The 14,335-nt window shown below is 36.2% G+C and overlaps 1 protein-coding gene across 11 annotated transcripts in view; it reads right to left on the reverse strand.

Annotated features, from left to right (window-relative positions):
• DOCK7 (dedicator of cytokinesis 7) overlaps positions 1 to 14,335 on the reverse strand; it is a 163,402-nt gene that overhangs the window by 18,860 nt on the left and 130,207 nt on the right. For 6 of the 11 annotated variants that reach the window (XM_089515316.1, XM_089515315.1, XM_089515311.1 and 3 more), the window contains 8 exons: positions 14,121 to 14,255; positions 13,630 to 13,782; positions 13,106 to 13,264; positions 9,831 to 9,931; positions 9,549 to 9,741; positions 8,040 to 8,183; positions 6,424 to 6,555; positions 4,645 to 4,659 (listed from right to left, as the gene is read on the reverse strand). In XM_089515316.1, coding sequence (XP_089371442.1) covers positions 4,645 to 4,659; positions 6,424 to 6,555; positions 8,040 to 8,183; positions 9,549 to 9,741; positions 9,831 to 9,931; positions 13,106 to 13,264; positions 13,630 to 13,782; positions 14,121 to 14,255 — 1,032 coding nt within the window. The remainder of the gene's footprint in view (positions 1 to 4,644; positions 4,660 to 6,423; positions 6,556 to 8,039; positions 8,184 to 9,548; positions 9,742 to 9,830; positions 9,932 to 13,105; positions 13,265 to 13,629; positions 13,783 to 14,120; positions 14,256 to 14,335) is intronic. The other 5 variants (XM_089515317.1, XM_089515314.1, XM_089515313.1 and 2 more) reach the window with 1 other exon arrangement.

Genomic DNA, 14,335 nt, shown 5'->3' on the forward strand with positions numbered 1-14,335 from the left:
AGAATAGGCCCACTATATCAACTGAGTTGTGGAAAATCAATAATTATGTAAATCTTATTGAATTAATTCATCTACTTTAGTTGAAACTAGCAATTTTATTTAGGCCATTATCTGCAAACTGCTGTAGCTATGTTAATAATCTTAGAAACATAATGAGGCAGTTTAGGAAATTCTTGTTGCTATGAGTTCAGTGATGTAATGATTCAACTATATTATCATAATTCTAAGTTTTAGATATTGCTGCCTAAGACAAATTAGGAAGGGTTTTTAAAAGAAAGGTTCTCTCCATTTATCTTGGGTAGAGGGAATGGGAATGTATTGATGGATCAATGCTGAGGAAGATTTTGGGGAAATGCTGACCCAGAACATGCTGGAATGTGTGCAATATGTGAATCAAAGCATGATTAACAACAGGCAAAAAAGGAAGGGGGCAATAACATCATATGGCATCATGTTATTGTTCAAAGTGTGTTCTAAATACATCAAAGGTTTTCACAGAAATTAAAGCCTTGCTTTCAAGCAAATTTAAAAAACAAAACAAACTAATACTCCATGGTCTTTGTTTCTGAGAAGTGCTAAAATGCAGTTATGAGATAGGAAGTTATTATAAAGCATTTAAATCTATTATTTTGAGAAAAATAATAGGTCCTTGGAAGGCAAAGAGAATGAAGGTGAACGCTGGAGAGTCATCACAGAAGTGGCAGAGCAGGTACAACAGCCATAATGACTTATGAAGGGTTCATAATATGTTGTTATGCATGGTAAATATCTGCTAGGTATAAGGTTTTAAGAGGCCCCTCCTACTCATGAACCAAAACCTTTGCCAGCTGGGTTTACTTAGCCAAGACCAACAAAAATGGCCACCAAATTTGGACCTACTTTGACCAACAGAGAGGTTCAGATATCTCCACAAGTCCAATTATGGCCTAAGAGAAGTTTATATCAGTAATTCTGTTCTTCATGCCAATGAGTTGTGGTTCCTTAGTTAATATGGATTTAAAATATTAAGATGTGAAAGAAACCAGAAGTCTAAAGGCCAACCCGTTTGCCACAAGGAACATCCAACCACCCAACACTATTTAACAGCTCAACCTATAGCATGTTCTACATAATTGAGATGAATCCATTTGGCACTTCATCAACCTCTTAGCTGGCATAAGTCTTTGGTAAAATGAAATTACTGGGAGATGCCGTGGTGTTAAAAAAAAATCACCAACAACTTAGTAGGAACTTACCACAACAGACAACAGTAAAAGTGGGGAGGAGGATCAGCAACCAGGGCAATAGAGGAGAAAACAGAAAGTACTTCAATTAGGGAAAATTCAAAACAAATAAGCAGCATTTGGCAGCAAAGAAACAAAAGGAAAAAAGTACTTTTAAAATTAGGAACTGGATAAAAGGCATGCAATGGGTATTAAAGGGCACACATGGGGAAATATCCCGCAAGAGGAAACTTCAAGTGCAAAGCAATGGAAAAGAACATAAACCATGGGAGTTTTTTTTTTTTAAATTATTTTACCATGCAATAAAACATGACTAGATGATGTTAAAAGTGTAACTGATGATAGGATGCACTTCAGGGGTCGATTTAGCATCACACACATTGATCAGAAAAGATGCTCACGGGCTATTATCTCATTAACTGGTAACTGATTACACATTGTCCTTGTGCTGTGGTTGCACCCTGGTCTGTGCCAATTTTCACAACATCAAAATGAAGCACTTCATTTTGGGGAGATGCTGCTTGATATGGATAGAAGCAGCCTAACTGTATGTGCACCCCCTCAAAAAAGCAGTTCCCCAGCTTAAGAGAGGCTTGCATTATTTCAGTTATGATAACCACAAAATCTGTGATATAAACTTGACCTTCTTAAGGTCAAAATGAGCAGTTTGAAAAGGTGCATTTTCATGATAACATCATACCTCAAATCAGCCATTCCTTTTAAACCCTTTTAATCTGAGTTTAAAAGTAATCTACCTATTACTTCTTACCAGAAGCGACATAACAATTTGAATGAACTGTTTCCACCTGTAATTCAATTCATAATTGTTCTCTTGAACTGAAACTTTAAAGAAAGAGCCAGACTCTATAATAAGGTTGACCAATGCAGAGCTTTCTGGGTCAAATCAAAAAGAGAAATCACTACTTGCACAGCATATTTTATGGGAAGTGGAAACTGAAAACTATAGAAATATTTACTAAGGACAAAAAATGCAAAACAGATGTATTTTAGCTACCTACCAATTCTCAAAGACTCTTCCAAAATGCACCAGTGTGAAAAAAATATATGTCTTTGGAGATACACCTACTATTTTCAAATGAAAAACAAGCTTTTATTGTTTCATATTAGGCAAAACCATAAGAAAGATGAATGTACTCAGGTTCCACTGAAATTAATATGAACTATGTGCTTAATTAGTTTGTCTCTGTTCTACCAAAAACCAATACAAAAGCAACTTTAAAAAAATGATGTGCTTCAGCTCCTGAAATCTCCATGAGGCTTGAGTGCTTCTGATATACTTCTACATGAATCTGTTCTTTGCTTTAAAAAAAAAAGTGTGTGTGTAAAACAGGAAGGAAAGGAAGTGAAATCTTTAGTAATACAGTACTTCTAAAAGATGTCAGACTTCAGATTTTACTGTTTATGGTCTTTGCTATTTGTCTGCATATGACCAATATGGCCAAGTGAGCTGGGAATATTTTCAATATAGGAGACCCTGGAAATATATTAGTAGCTTTCAGACAGCTGAACACATCCCACAGAAATCTTTCTGGTTTATCCAAGTTCAGATACTAACCATGGCCCTCAAAGGCTGATTTCTAAAAATGTTTTGGGAGCTAGCTCACAAGATGTGCAGGTCAGATCAAGAAAAACCTGAACTTATCTGATAAAGCTTGGAAAATGCTTCCCATACAAACTTAAGCAAAGAGAGCACAGTGCATCATTCCTAAGCCATTATGTAAACGGAGGTGTGCAACTGCAAAGGTTATGGGAACCATTCACCTGGTTATATCAGCAGACTTTGTGGTCACATGCTTCCTTCTTTGTGCATGAGGGGGGGGGGGTGACAGATAAAATGCTAAGGGAGCAAGAGATCTCCCAAATGGAGGCAGTTCTTCAACAAGAGCAAAATGTAAAAGCCTACCTGTAATCATAGAGACAATGATATACTACAGTAGGTGTACATATTATACTTATTTTGTAACATTCTTAGCCCAAATTCCAGTGTTGAAAAGAATTAAGTAGGTCTTTATTAAGAGATTTCCATTCTTTTTCTCTGACTGAAAGATGTATACAGTATAGAGAACTGGCATTTTGTAAATTTCTGCCTCTTGTGAAATTGTCAAAGATAAAAGAGCGACACTGTAACAAACAAGCAAATCCAATAACCATAGCTGTTTCTCTAAACTTTTGACATAAAGAAAGAGAGTTCTGACAGAGCAATGTAGTAACCTGATTTAAATTTGTGAAACCACAAAGGAGAAGTTTGAGGTTTTAGTAGGAAGGTCTACTGAAGGTGAAATGGGCCAACAAAAACTGAGGTTACTCTCTACAGTGGAATCAATTAATCAAGGCTTCTCTTTTTGGCTTTCCATTTGTTCTGATCCGTTAGCACTTCTTTTCTGAGATAAGCATATCTGGTCCGTTTCTCTGTATAAGCAAGTGAATAAGCCTTATTTTTTGTTACATCCCAAACTGAGAATTATGGGTAATGGGTTCCAATGCATTGGGATACAGAAACCAAGGTTTCATGTTTGGGCTTCTTTCAAAGCCATTAGCCATAGTTGGACATAAGAAGAAACCATAGTTAACTGAAGATCTCCTGGTTTGTTTTGTTGTTCATGCAAAGAGAAGAATGAAGCAGCTGTGCAGCTGAAGGTCATGTATGTCTCAGGATATTAAGCCAAGACTTGAATATGGCAGCAAATTTAAAAATAAGTAGCAGGGATTCATACACAAGCCAAGGTATAAGGTACTGGTGCATTTTGCTTTGCACAAGACCCTTCATAGCCTATTTCTGTTATGGAATGAGGACTACTGGATCCAAATGTATTATATCACTTTAAAACTACTAGAAGAGTTCAAATTGTGTACATCACAGAATCTATACATTGAAGTCTACTCAATGCCCATTGAGGTCTATGACCTAATTCCTTGGAATTTTGGAACTGGGCCATTAATTTCATTACTACTCAAAACTTCACATAGCAGAAGGGTATTAATCATTTTAAAGGCTAGTTATACGCTGTCAAGTTAAGTGAACATCTTTCTAACAGGAATTAGTTTTTGCATTTAACATCTTTAAGCAGTAGAACATAAATCGACCCCTGTGTTGGGGGTAGGAACATGGTAGGATGTCAATATTGATGAGAAATGGAATACAAAAACAACAAACCAGTGATGGTAAAAAGTGGGTCATTCACCAAAGAACCTCATTAGTGTCATAATACGGAGGCATTCATGCACTACCTAAATTGTCTAAAATGACCAAACAGTTTTACTTATATTTCTTTGGTTAATTAATTCATGTCAATAGCAGACAGCAACAGAAATACCCACAACTAGCACATGTGGGCAAAGCGTTGGCAGGAGTCATCAATTCAATCTATTAGTGTTCTTTACTAACTAAAACATTACCTACCTCCCAGCCAGTACTCTGTGTAATAAAAAGTAAACAAAAAAGGTATGTCACAGAAACAAAATTAGAACTGTCTTCTTAAAAACTAAAATAAGTCCTTAAAAGCTAAAATATGACTGTCAACAATATTATGTTCTTCACTTGAAACAACTTCCAAGATTTTCAAATGCCACACATTCAAGGTGCTCCTTTTACCTCATTCACTACATCCTCTCAAATATTTCAAACATGGAGAAACTCTCTTTCCATAATTAAGCATTAAAAATCAAATAGGAATGGGAATTTTTCAGCAGCTTCCATTACAAAGCACAGTCCAACTTGAAATTTAGTCAGTGAAACACAGATAAATAAATTCAGATTTTGTACTGAAAACTGTGTTACAGAAGCAGTTTCAGTTCTCAAGGGGAAAAAACTGTCAATATATATTTTGTATTGTTATTATTTATATCCAAGAAACAGAATGTAATTGATTTTCTATATATGCTTGTGTTTTAGCAAACAGTCTTCATAGTGAGTTCAAACAATATTATCAATCAGATGAATATACTGTATTTCAATTTCTTTGCTAATTTATGAAATATAAATTGAACATAAATGAAAGATAGTTATGTTAAATCAACAGCACCTTCTGAGATCACTGGATCTGATATCAAGAAAAAAATGTTCCCAATTTCTAAAATACAGTTAAGGGATCAGGAGCTAGCTGCACTTTAGTGCTGATATAAACAATAGTGGTTCAGCTCCAAAGCCTGGGTTTCAAATGGTTGTAGAGAGGGAAGCCTTGACAGAAGCATTCATATGAACCATAGTTAAAGTCAGAGATGATGTAAACTTGAACTAGTGGGAAACCTTTTTTTGGAAACAGCAGGAGGACAAAAACAGTGCTAGAGAGAGAGGTACTAACACTCTTTCCCACAGTTCCACTGATTCAAAAAGAGTCAAAGGGTAACACAAAGAGAGGCTACTTTTCAGCCTTCAGCATAAGAAAGCAATATGCCTGGAGCAGTCTTAATTCATAATGTTAGCAAGACAGCTCCTCTTTATCCAATTGAGTCCTAAGGCAGATTTACTGTTCTGTGCATTCCAGAAATCCTGTGATTTTTAGATGAGACTAGGAAGCAAAAAAAATTAAATTGACTTTTTGAAAAAAAAAGTTACAGTAAAATCATATCCCAGCCTGCTGTTGCTCTCCTTGCTTTGACCCGCATGCCAGTGAACCATTATCTTGGCCCCTTATCACAACTTTCTAGGATACATCCACACTCAAAGGCAGGTTAATTTATTGTCATACAGCCTTCACTATGCATATCACAATTTGCATAAAAATACAGTAGCTGTAGCAGAGGGAAAAGTGGTCCTTTCAGTCAGACAGATTGAAATGAATTAAGAGGATTTGGGGGGGGGGGGGGATTCCTAGAGTACCCAGCCAATGTTACTCAAAAAATGGGAGAAACACATTAGATATTTCCATATCTAGCAAAGTAAACCTTCAACGTGGATAACACTGGCATGAAATATATTCCTAGCCTGTAGAAATAAATACAAGGCCCAACTGTCACCTTAACTATGAAGAAGCCTCTGGAAGAATAATCTAATTGTTACCTTTTACTGGTATTTCTGATTTTAGCTTGCCATAAGGATCATGGGACTGTGTTTTGGTAACATGAAACACAATTACAAGTAGAGTTTTGTGCATGCTGTATTGTGGCAGGGAGAAATTACCATGACACATTTTGCAGATAATTCATTGCAGATCCAATAGATAAGAATCCAAGTCATTACCTGATGAACTATTTTGCTGAATGCCTCCTGGAGTTTACCATGAATTGTGGCCAGTTTCTTGGCATCCCTGTTTGCTTCATGAATTGGAATGAGGATTTTGTAAACTTCGTTAACTGCTTCATACATGCCAGCCTACAAAACAATGTTCTGTCAGGTAGATCTATCAATTCAACAAGAGAATAAACTACAACTAACAATGTTTGATTAAGCTGTTTCAAGGATGAACATGAAAATAAAAACCTAATTTATGATACTTTCAATACTGAGAATGTTTAAGCAATTCCTGACATAAGTATTATATATATAAAAAACAAAACAAAACAAGTACTCAGTTATGTGTGAAACTCATACAAATGTATATCTTGTCATATATCTGCAGGATATTGTACTCTGACAGCAAATTTAAATGTGATGAAGAGCAGTGTAAAAATCTGTAAGGCTGGAGTGGGAATCATGCAGACCTCCAGATGTGGTTGGACAACTCCCATTAGCCATAGATAACATACCCAATGGCAATTAATACTGTTAAATTGCAATCGAACAGCATCAGGAGGACCACTCAGTTCTCAGCCTTCCTCTATCCCACATATATTTCTCAGACCATATATTTTAAGTGTTTGCATATCAGCAATATATGGACTAAACAAAAGGTAGTCTGGGCTGCCAACATTTGCATGTTTAGTCCAAGCATTTGTGCCCAGGGCAGAAGAAGACTGACCGGAACAACTCAAAACTACTTGAATCTTTGACAACATACTTTCTAGATCTGTTTTCTCCTCCTGTGCCTCTTCTAGCCACACAACCACCTGATCTCACTAATCAATCTCTATCAGCTAGGACTCAGAATAAACAAGCGGTTGCTAGCAAACACAGTAACAGTGTCTAATGAATATCCAAGATGGGAGTCCAAAATCTAGGATGCTTTAAATTGGTTCCCAGTCCACTAAGAGACAATCTTTTTCACATGTCCTGATTAAGCCCAGTCCTAGAAACAGGAAGTCAAATGACTGTAGTCCTGAACTAATGGCTCAGACTGAACCCACTTACTGTAGTTTGATTGTGGTTAATTCAAGTATGTTTTGGAAATTGAGCTCAAAAGTGCTTCCAGTGAAGTCACTATGGGGAGAAGAAAAATGAGGGTATTGCCAGCCAAAATAGGAGTTCTGTCCCCCTAAGGAAGTTTTCCTTCAATCTCCAGATTTTTAGCATTGCAATAGCTTACATCAGTTGAGAAAATAGAAATCAAGGGAATGTTCTAGGTGTGAATGATTTCCAGTGTCTGATTCTCCACAACGCTAGAAATTTGGGAACTGAAGGAAAATTTCATGGGGAGGAGGAGGCAGAATTCTTATTTGTGAGGGCAATGCCCTCATTTTGCCTCCCCTCAGTGTTTCCATATGGTCTGGTTCATAAACAACTTCAATCAGTGTTAATTCTATTTAAATTATTCCATTTCATAGAATTCAATGGAATTAAGCAGCATTTAAACAGTAAATACTTTCTATTATATTTCTGAATTGTCCTCCTGATGATTTCTAATATGTAGAATATAGGTTACTATTACAGTACAATCAGAAGGGAATACTAAACTAAAAACATGTGATAAATTCTTCTACCATAGAGAAAGAGGCCGCAGCTTGCTCCAGCAATCCAACCAGACCTGCTTCAGTAAAATACTTTCCAGAGCATATCCCTTCTTCATCTGGTGACACAACATCATCAGAAACTGCAGATTCTTCTAGAACATTTGAAGAGATGTTCTGAGGAGATATAAAATATTTTCAGCTAGTTTCAGCAGCAATATTATTAATGTCCTAAACCTTCAACCAAATAGCTAAACCTTTCTTTTAAGATATGAAATCAATACATGGAGGGGTTTTTTCTACAGTAAGGCACTGTTTTAAAGTGTAACATCATGGATGAGAGTCATGCACCCCTCCAGATCTTGGACAGCAACTCCCAGCAGCCTTATCTAGCACACTTCTGGAGGACCACATAATATCCACCCCTGTATTACATCAACATTAATTTAACTTTACTACAGTGAAGCTATTCATACAATTAGTGACAAGCAGAGGAGAACCTATTTCGCTGTAGTAAGATACTAATGAAAATAAAAAAGTATCAGTGGTCTCTAAATAATATCTATGTTGATAAAATTTACTCTGTAGAACAAGACATTTATAGTAAGTGAACATCACCTCCTCACAGAACAACAATATTCTGCTAACATACTGTCAATGTTGCTTAATGTCACTGAAGCCTTGCTTGTCTGAATTCATCCTCACTTGCCAAATTCCTTATCAGGACTGGTCTTATGATTCCGTAGACAAAGGGCCTTCAGTACCGCCCCCCCCCCCCCACACACACACACACATAGGCCATCTTTAATGTTAAGACCAAAACCTTCCACTCATTGTTCAGTTGCAACACCAAAAATGTGGAAATCTGATTCTTTCAGAGTGGGGAATTATTCCTTGCTGTGGTCAAAATGTTCCGTGGAAGAACCAATCCACAAAGTTGGTAATGCAGGATGCCTTTTAATACTGAGAAGTAGCTGTTCAGGTTAATCAAGTACAGACACAAACCCCAACCCTAACAATATTGCTTTTAATTTTTTTTTAAAAGGTATCCTATTAAAACAGCACTTGATTGAAAATAATTTACATAACGAATGAGGAACACGTACTGATCCCTCTATCAAAAAACCCCCAAAACTTTACACATACACCTGAGCCAAAAGTGTAGCTAAATAAAAGTGTGTATGCCTGGCAGTGAAAGGCAAATAGAGAGACAGCCAGTCTAGCCTTCGAAGGGAAGGAGTTAAATAATCTGGGAGCAGTCACCAAGAAGGCTGTCTCTCATGTCCTCACCAAATGTGCCTGGGAACAAGAGACAACCTTGAAGATCTTAAAATTTGGGCAGATTCATATAGGGAAATGAACCCAATTTTGGACTGAAGCCAAAAGCAGAACTTTGGAAATTGATTGGCAGCCAATGAAACTGTTGTTACATGTTCCCTGTAATGCTTATGGTTCCTATTTTAATAAAGACAATGTTAGTATCCTAGGACCTTACACCATCCAATTGTGCAATTTTATATAAAAAAAGTAAAGAAGTATTACCTGAAATGTAACACACCCTACAGGGAGATATTTTCGATCTTCAAGCATGCTTAAGTATTCGGCAACAAGTGCTGCGGAGTGGACCAAACACTGTGCAGATTCTGCATGGTTGCTCCTCTCAGAATGCTTCCCAGCCATGTTCTGCAACCAGGTTAGTCGTAAATCTGGAGAGTTCTGGTAACCCTTTGCAATTCTAGTTTTTAGAAACCCAGAAGTTTCATGTAAGTGCATCTTTACTTACATATGTTTTCTTAAACAACAGCAAGCTCAGTAAAACTCTACCTGTACATCAAGTCAATCAGCATCTCTGGATCTTCCTGGTGCTCCTTCATTTTAACTGTGTCAGACAAGATCATATGGAGGTTGAAAACAAGATCCTGGACCTGAAATTTTACAAATAAATACATTTTTTAAAATGCATGTTTTGAAGCAAATATGCCCCTGCAAGTTACTTTAGGATTTTGTGATCCCTCATAGTTCTGTACTTGACAAATGAATTGTACCACAAGAATAGTGCATTCTGCTCTGGTGGAATAAATCCAATGCTATGTGAATGGATTTTTACTCATATAACAGGACATTCTCTTTTGTTTCTCACCTCTGAAGGCCTGCCACCAACAGATCTGAGAGGTAAGTGAAGAGCTAGAAAGGGTAGGGGAAGATATATATCCTATCTGGTAGATGAAGACTATTACATAAGACCCAGAACTTTAAATTTTTCACCTGTCCACTCATCAATATTTATTCATTCTGTATTCATTTGTTTGTTCTCCAAAGTATGATGGCACTATTTCATTGCATTTTTTCTCAGAAAGCTCAAAAAGATTTCAGTTTCTCAGAATGCTCTAGTCTGATTTAGGATTTTAACTCAGCATATATATTTATTTGAGCAATTTTACACTTCATCTCATCAAATTTTAACATAATGTAGAGTTCAAACCTAAATTTTAAAAACAGCAAACAGGAACTGAAAGGAGCTGAATTTAGCAAAGACAAAACAGAAATTCAATAAATTATGGAAAATGTGAATTTAATTAGGTTATTAATATGATAAAGATATTATAACAAAAAACGTACTGAAAAATGAAGAGCAAAATGTTGAAAATGTATCAAAATGTCAGATAAAAAAGAAAGTTAAATACCTAGGAATATGGCTGACAAATAAAAATATTGATCTTTATGACAATAACTATACAACTAAATGGAAAGAAATCAGAAAAGATTTAATTAAATGGAGTAAACTGCAGTTATCTTTATCAGGACAAATTGAAGCTATTATTATTATTATTATTAACTTTTATTTATAAAGCGCTGTAAATTTACACAGCGCTGTACATATAATCTTTTAGTTAGACGGTTCCCTGCCCTCAGGCTTACAATCTAAGAAGACACGACACAAAAGGAGAAGGGAGTGGTGGTGGGGAATGGGATCAGGTCCAGCAGTTCTTCTCCACCTCCGAGGCCTGGACCAAGGCAGATCGACTGGAGGAAGGGCTTGGCTTCTTAATGGATGGTTAAAAGGAGGCTTCCTGGGTCAGAGAGGGGCTCACCTCTGGGAATGCTTCTCTAAACAATATAAACAAGCTATCAAAATGATGGTCTTACCCAAAATGAACTTTTTGTTTCACAGTATCTCAATACTGAATAATGATAAACCCTTGAAAGATTGGCAGAAAGATGTTAGAAAATTTATCTGGAACAATAAAAAGCCATGGGTAAAATGGAAAATTATGACAAGATAGACTGAAGAAGGAGGTGGAGTATCTGCTCTGAACCTATACTACCAAGCAAATGTGTTAAATTGGATGGCAGATTGGACTGAGAATACAAGACTGCTCAATTTAGAGGGGTTTGGTAACAACAGGTTTGGATGGCACGCTTATCTCTGGTACAGCAAAGCGAAGGCGCATAGTGAATTTAGGCACCATGTAATAAAACGATCTCTTTTAAGAACATGGAAGAAAACTAAGATGAAGTTCTATAGGAAAGTGACTCTTTGGATTTCACCACTAGAGGCCTTTATAGGTAGATGGAAATCGTTGGACATATGGCTCACCTATAAAAACATTTTGCATAAATCAGGAACTAAAAAATTTGAAATGAAACCGATAGATGACCTGACATTACTTGATCCTAAAATGCATTGGTTTCTATATATACAATCAAAAGAGAGATTAAAAATGGATGAGAAAATGGAAGAATTTGGAGAAGACTTGTTGAAATTATATAAGATTTTATTTAGTTCTGAAAGCAAAAGAGTAGCCAAAAGATATAAACTTCTACGAAGCTATGAGCAAAAAGAGGAATGAATATTGGAGGTGATGGTCAAATGGATATCGGACTATGGTTACTGCATAGATTTAGAAAGATGGAAATATGCCAGAAATAAAACTAAAAAAATTACTAAATCATAAAATCTATGATAAAATTACTGGAAAATGGAATAGCCAACAAAACTGCAAAGATCTACAAAACTGCCTCAAACATTTGTTGGAAATGCTGCTCAGCTATTGGGTCTTAGTTTCATGTTTGGTGGCATTTTCTAAAACTTAAATTATTCTAGCAGCAGATAATATAGTCATAGAAAGGATGTTGCAGATTAAATTTGAAATGAGACCAAAAGTATACCTTCTAAACATGTTGAATAAAATTCCACCAATGACTTAACAAAAATACTGGTGTATCATGTTATGTATGATAACAGCAGTCAGAATGATAAGAGCACAAAATTGGAAGAGTCATGAAATGCCAGGGGTAGACGATTGGTTAATGAAATCATTTGAAATGATAGAGGTGGATAAACTGACCTGTCACTTGAATTATAAAGACATAAATACAACAGAGGAAGCATAGTTCCTGGTAATAGAATTTTGTAAATTAAGATGGTTATAAGGCGCAGAAACACTGAAAGCAATGAAAAGATTACACTGGGTAATAATAACATAATATATTTTGGAATTTAAGTAAAATGTTCTAGGAAAACTGTTTTAGAATTCTTTAGTATTTTGTAAGTTCTTTTTTTTAATATAATAAGTCAATGAGATATATGGATGATATGGGGTTCGTTACTGAAGAGACTCTGGAAGTCATTTTTTATTTAAAGTTTCAGTTAGGGGTTATATTTGTAATAGCCACCTTTTCTGTATATAACTAAAGGAAATGCATGTTTTATGTAGTTATGAAATAAAAAATATAAAGAAAAACATGTGAATTTAACAGAAAGCATATTTAACTGCAGACCTTATTTCTATATTGAAGACAGATACATGTATCCATTTAATTTAAGCCTCAACAGATGGGACTGAGATCAGTAATTTAGTTGACATGTTTGTATAATGCTTCCTGTTTACTTTAGCTTTTGGACATTTGACACGTATCAACATCCTAGACTGGAGCACTGGCAATTTGCAGTGTTCAGATCTTCTCCAAGGAAAACATTTCATATTGCTTTTCGATTTAAACCCAAATCATCCCAAAATTAAGTGAGAAATTCCCTTACAAGTCTCAAGGAAATCAAACGGCAATATTTTTCCATGCCAAGCAATATCCCTACTAACCTGATCAGGGAATGTTGTCTCTCTTAATTCGAGGTCCTCTTCAGCATAGGTCAAAATGGTCTTCAGAGAACGTCTCAGAAACTCCTCATTAAAATTCTGAGATGTCCCCACTAGGGAAGAGAGTGACATCGTCACCTGCATTTTAACTCTGGCAAAGTTCTGAAACAGATGAATTGCTAATAAGCCAAAATCCCTTCATAATGAAATTGCTCTCAACAACACTAATAATTATCACAGTCATAAGCCAGAAAATACAGCAAACGTGTTTGAGATTTCTGCACAGGTCTGGCCAACAGAACTATATTGGTCATCTATCTATCTACGTATGTATTTTTGATGAAGACATTTTTGAAAAGGTTTGGGAATATATTGTTGGAAGTAAACTACAACATGCGTGTTTGAGTCCATCTGTGACTACCTCCATTCAGAACAGATCTCTTGCTGCCTGGTCACAAACTGAACATTCCCTTGTACCATAACCTGAATATGTATCATGCTTTCATATGTATAAATTGCATACTTACATTCCCAATCTCAAAGTTTTGTCTCATAAGCAGGTATAGAGAAGCACTAGCATGTGACCGTATAGTGCTAATGCTACTGCTGCAGTGGCGCAGGAGTCGAAGGCACAAATCAGCACACTGTTCAGTCTCTTCTTCAAACAGCAATTCTGGGAACTATAATGGCAGGGCAAGAAATAATACAATCAGTAGAAGCAGCTGGACCTAGGAAACTTCCCAAATGCCAAGATACAGTATTATTTGCACAATGATTATCTGCTCTCATCTGTCCTCAGCCCCAGACAGATACCCTCTCCAGTAACATAAGTCCATTCTTGCAGTTAGCTAGCAACATTTGCATGAGATAAAACTCACAGAATAAGCTAGCTAAACAAGGTTGCTAAATACAGAACTGAGTTTCAAACTAGCAACAAACCCTTAGTATTCAAACTGAGGCTCAAAGAATAAATTAGGCAAAATTTTCCTTTTTGTCCTCCGCCCTCAAGAACACTTACCTTGGAGACCAAAGCCCTCTGAGTAGCAAAACAGTGTTGTAAGTAAAGGGCACTCTGATTGCAGGCCATGCTATGCAAAAGAACCTTCAACACTCCACCAAGAATACTTTCTTTGGATTCAGTCACAGAGACTGTCTGTAATCAAAGATAATATGATGTATGAGAAAAGGAGATAGTTTTTTCTTTAGAGCTGTCAAAGGTGGAAGTCTGCAGAG

The sequence above is a fragment of the Sceloporus occidentalis genome, unplaced genomic scaffold (genome assembly GCF_023333645.1).
Source record: "Sceloporus occidentalis isolate IW3139 unplaced genomic scaffold, rSceOcc1.0.p SCAF_3, whole genome shotgun sequence".
NCBI classification, from domain to species: Eukaryota; Metazoa; Chordata; class Lepidosauria; order Squamata; family Phrynosomatidae; genus Sceloporus; species Sceloporus occidentalis.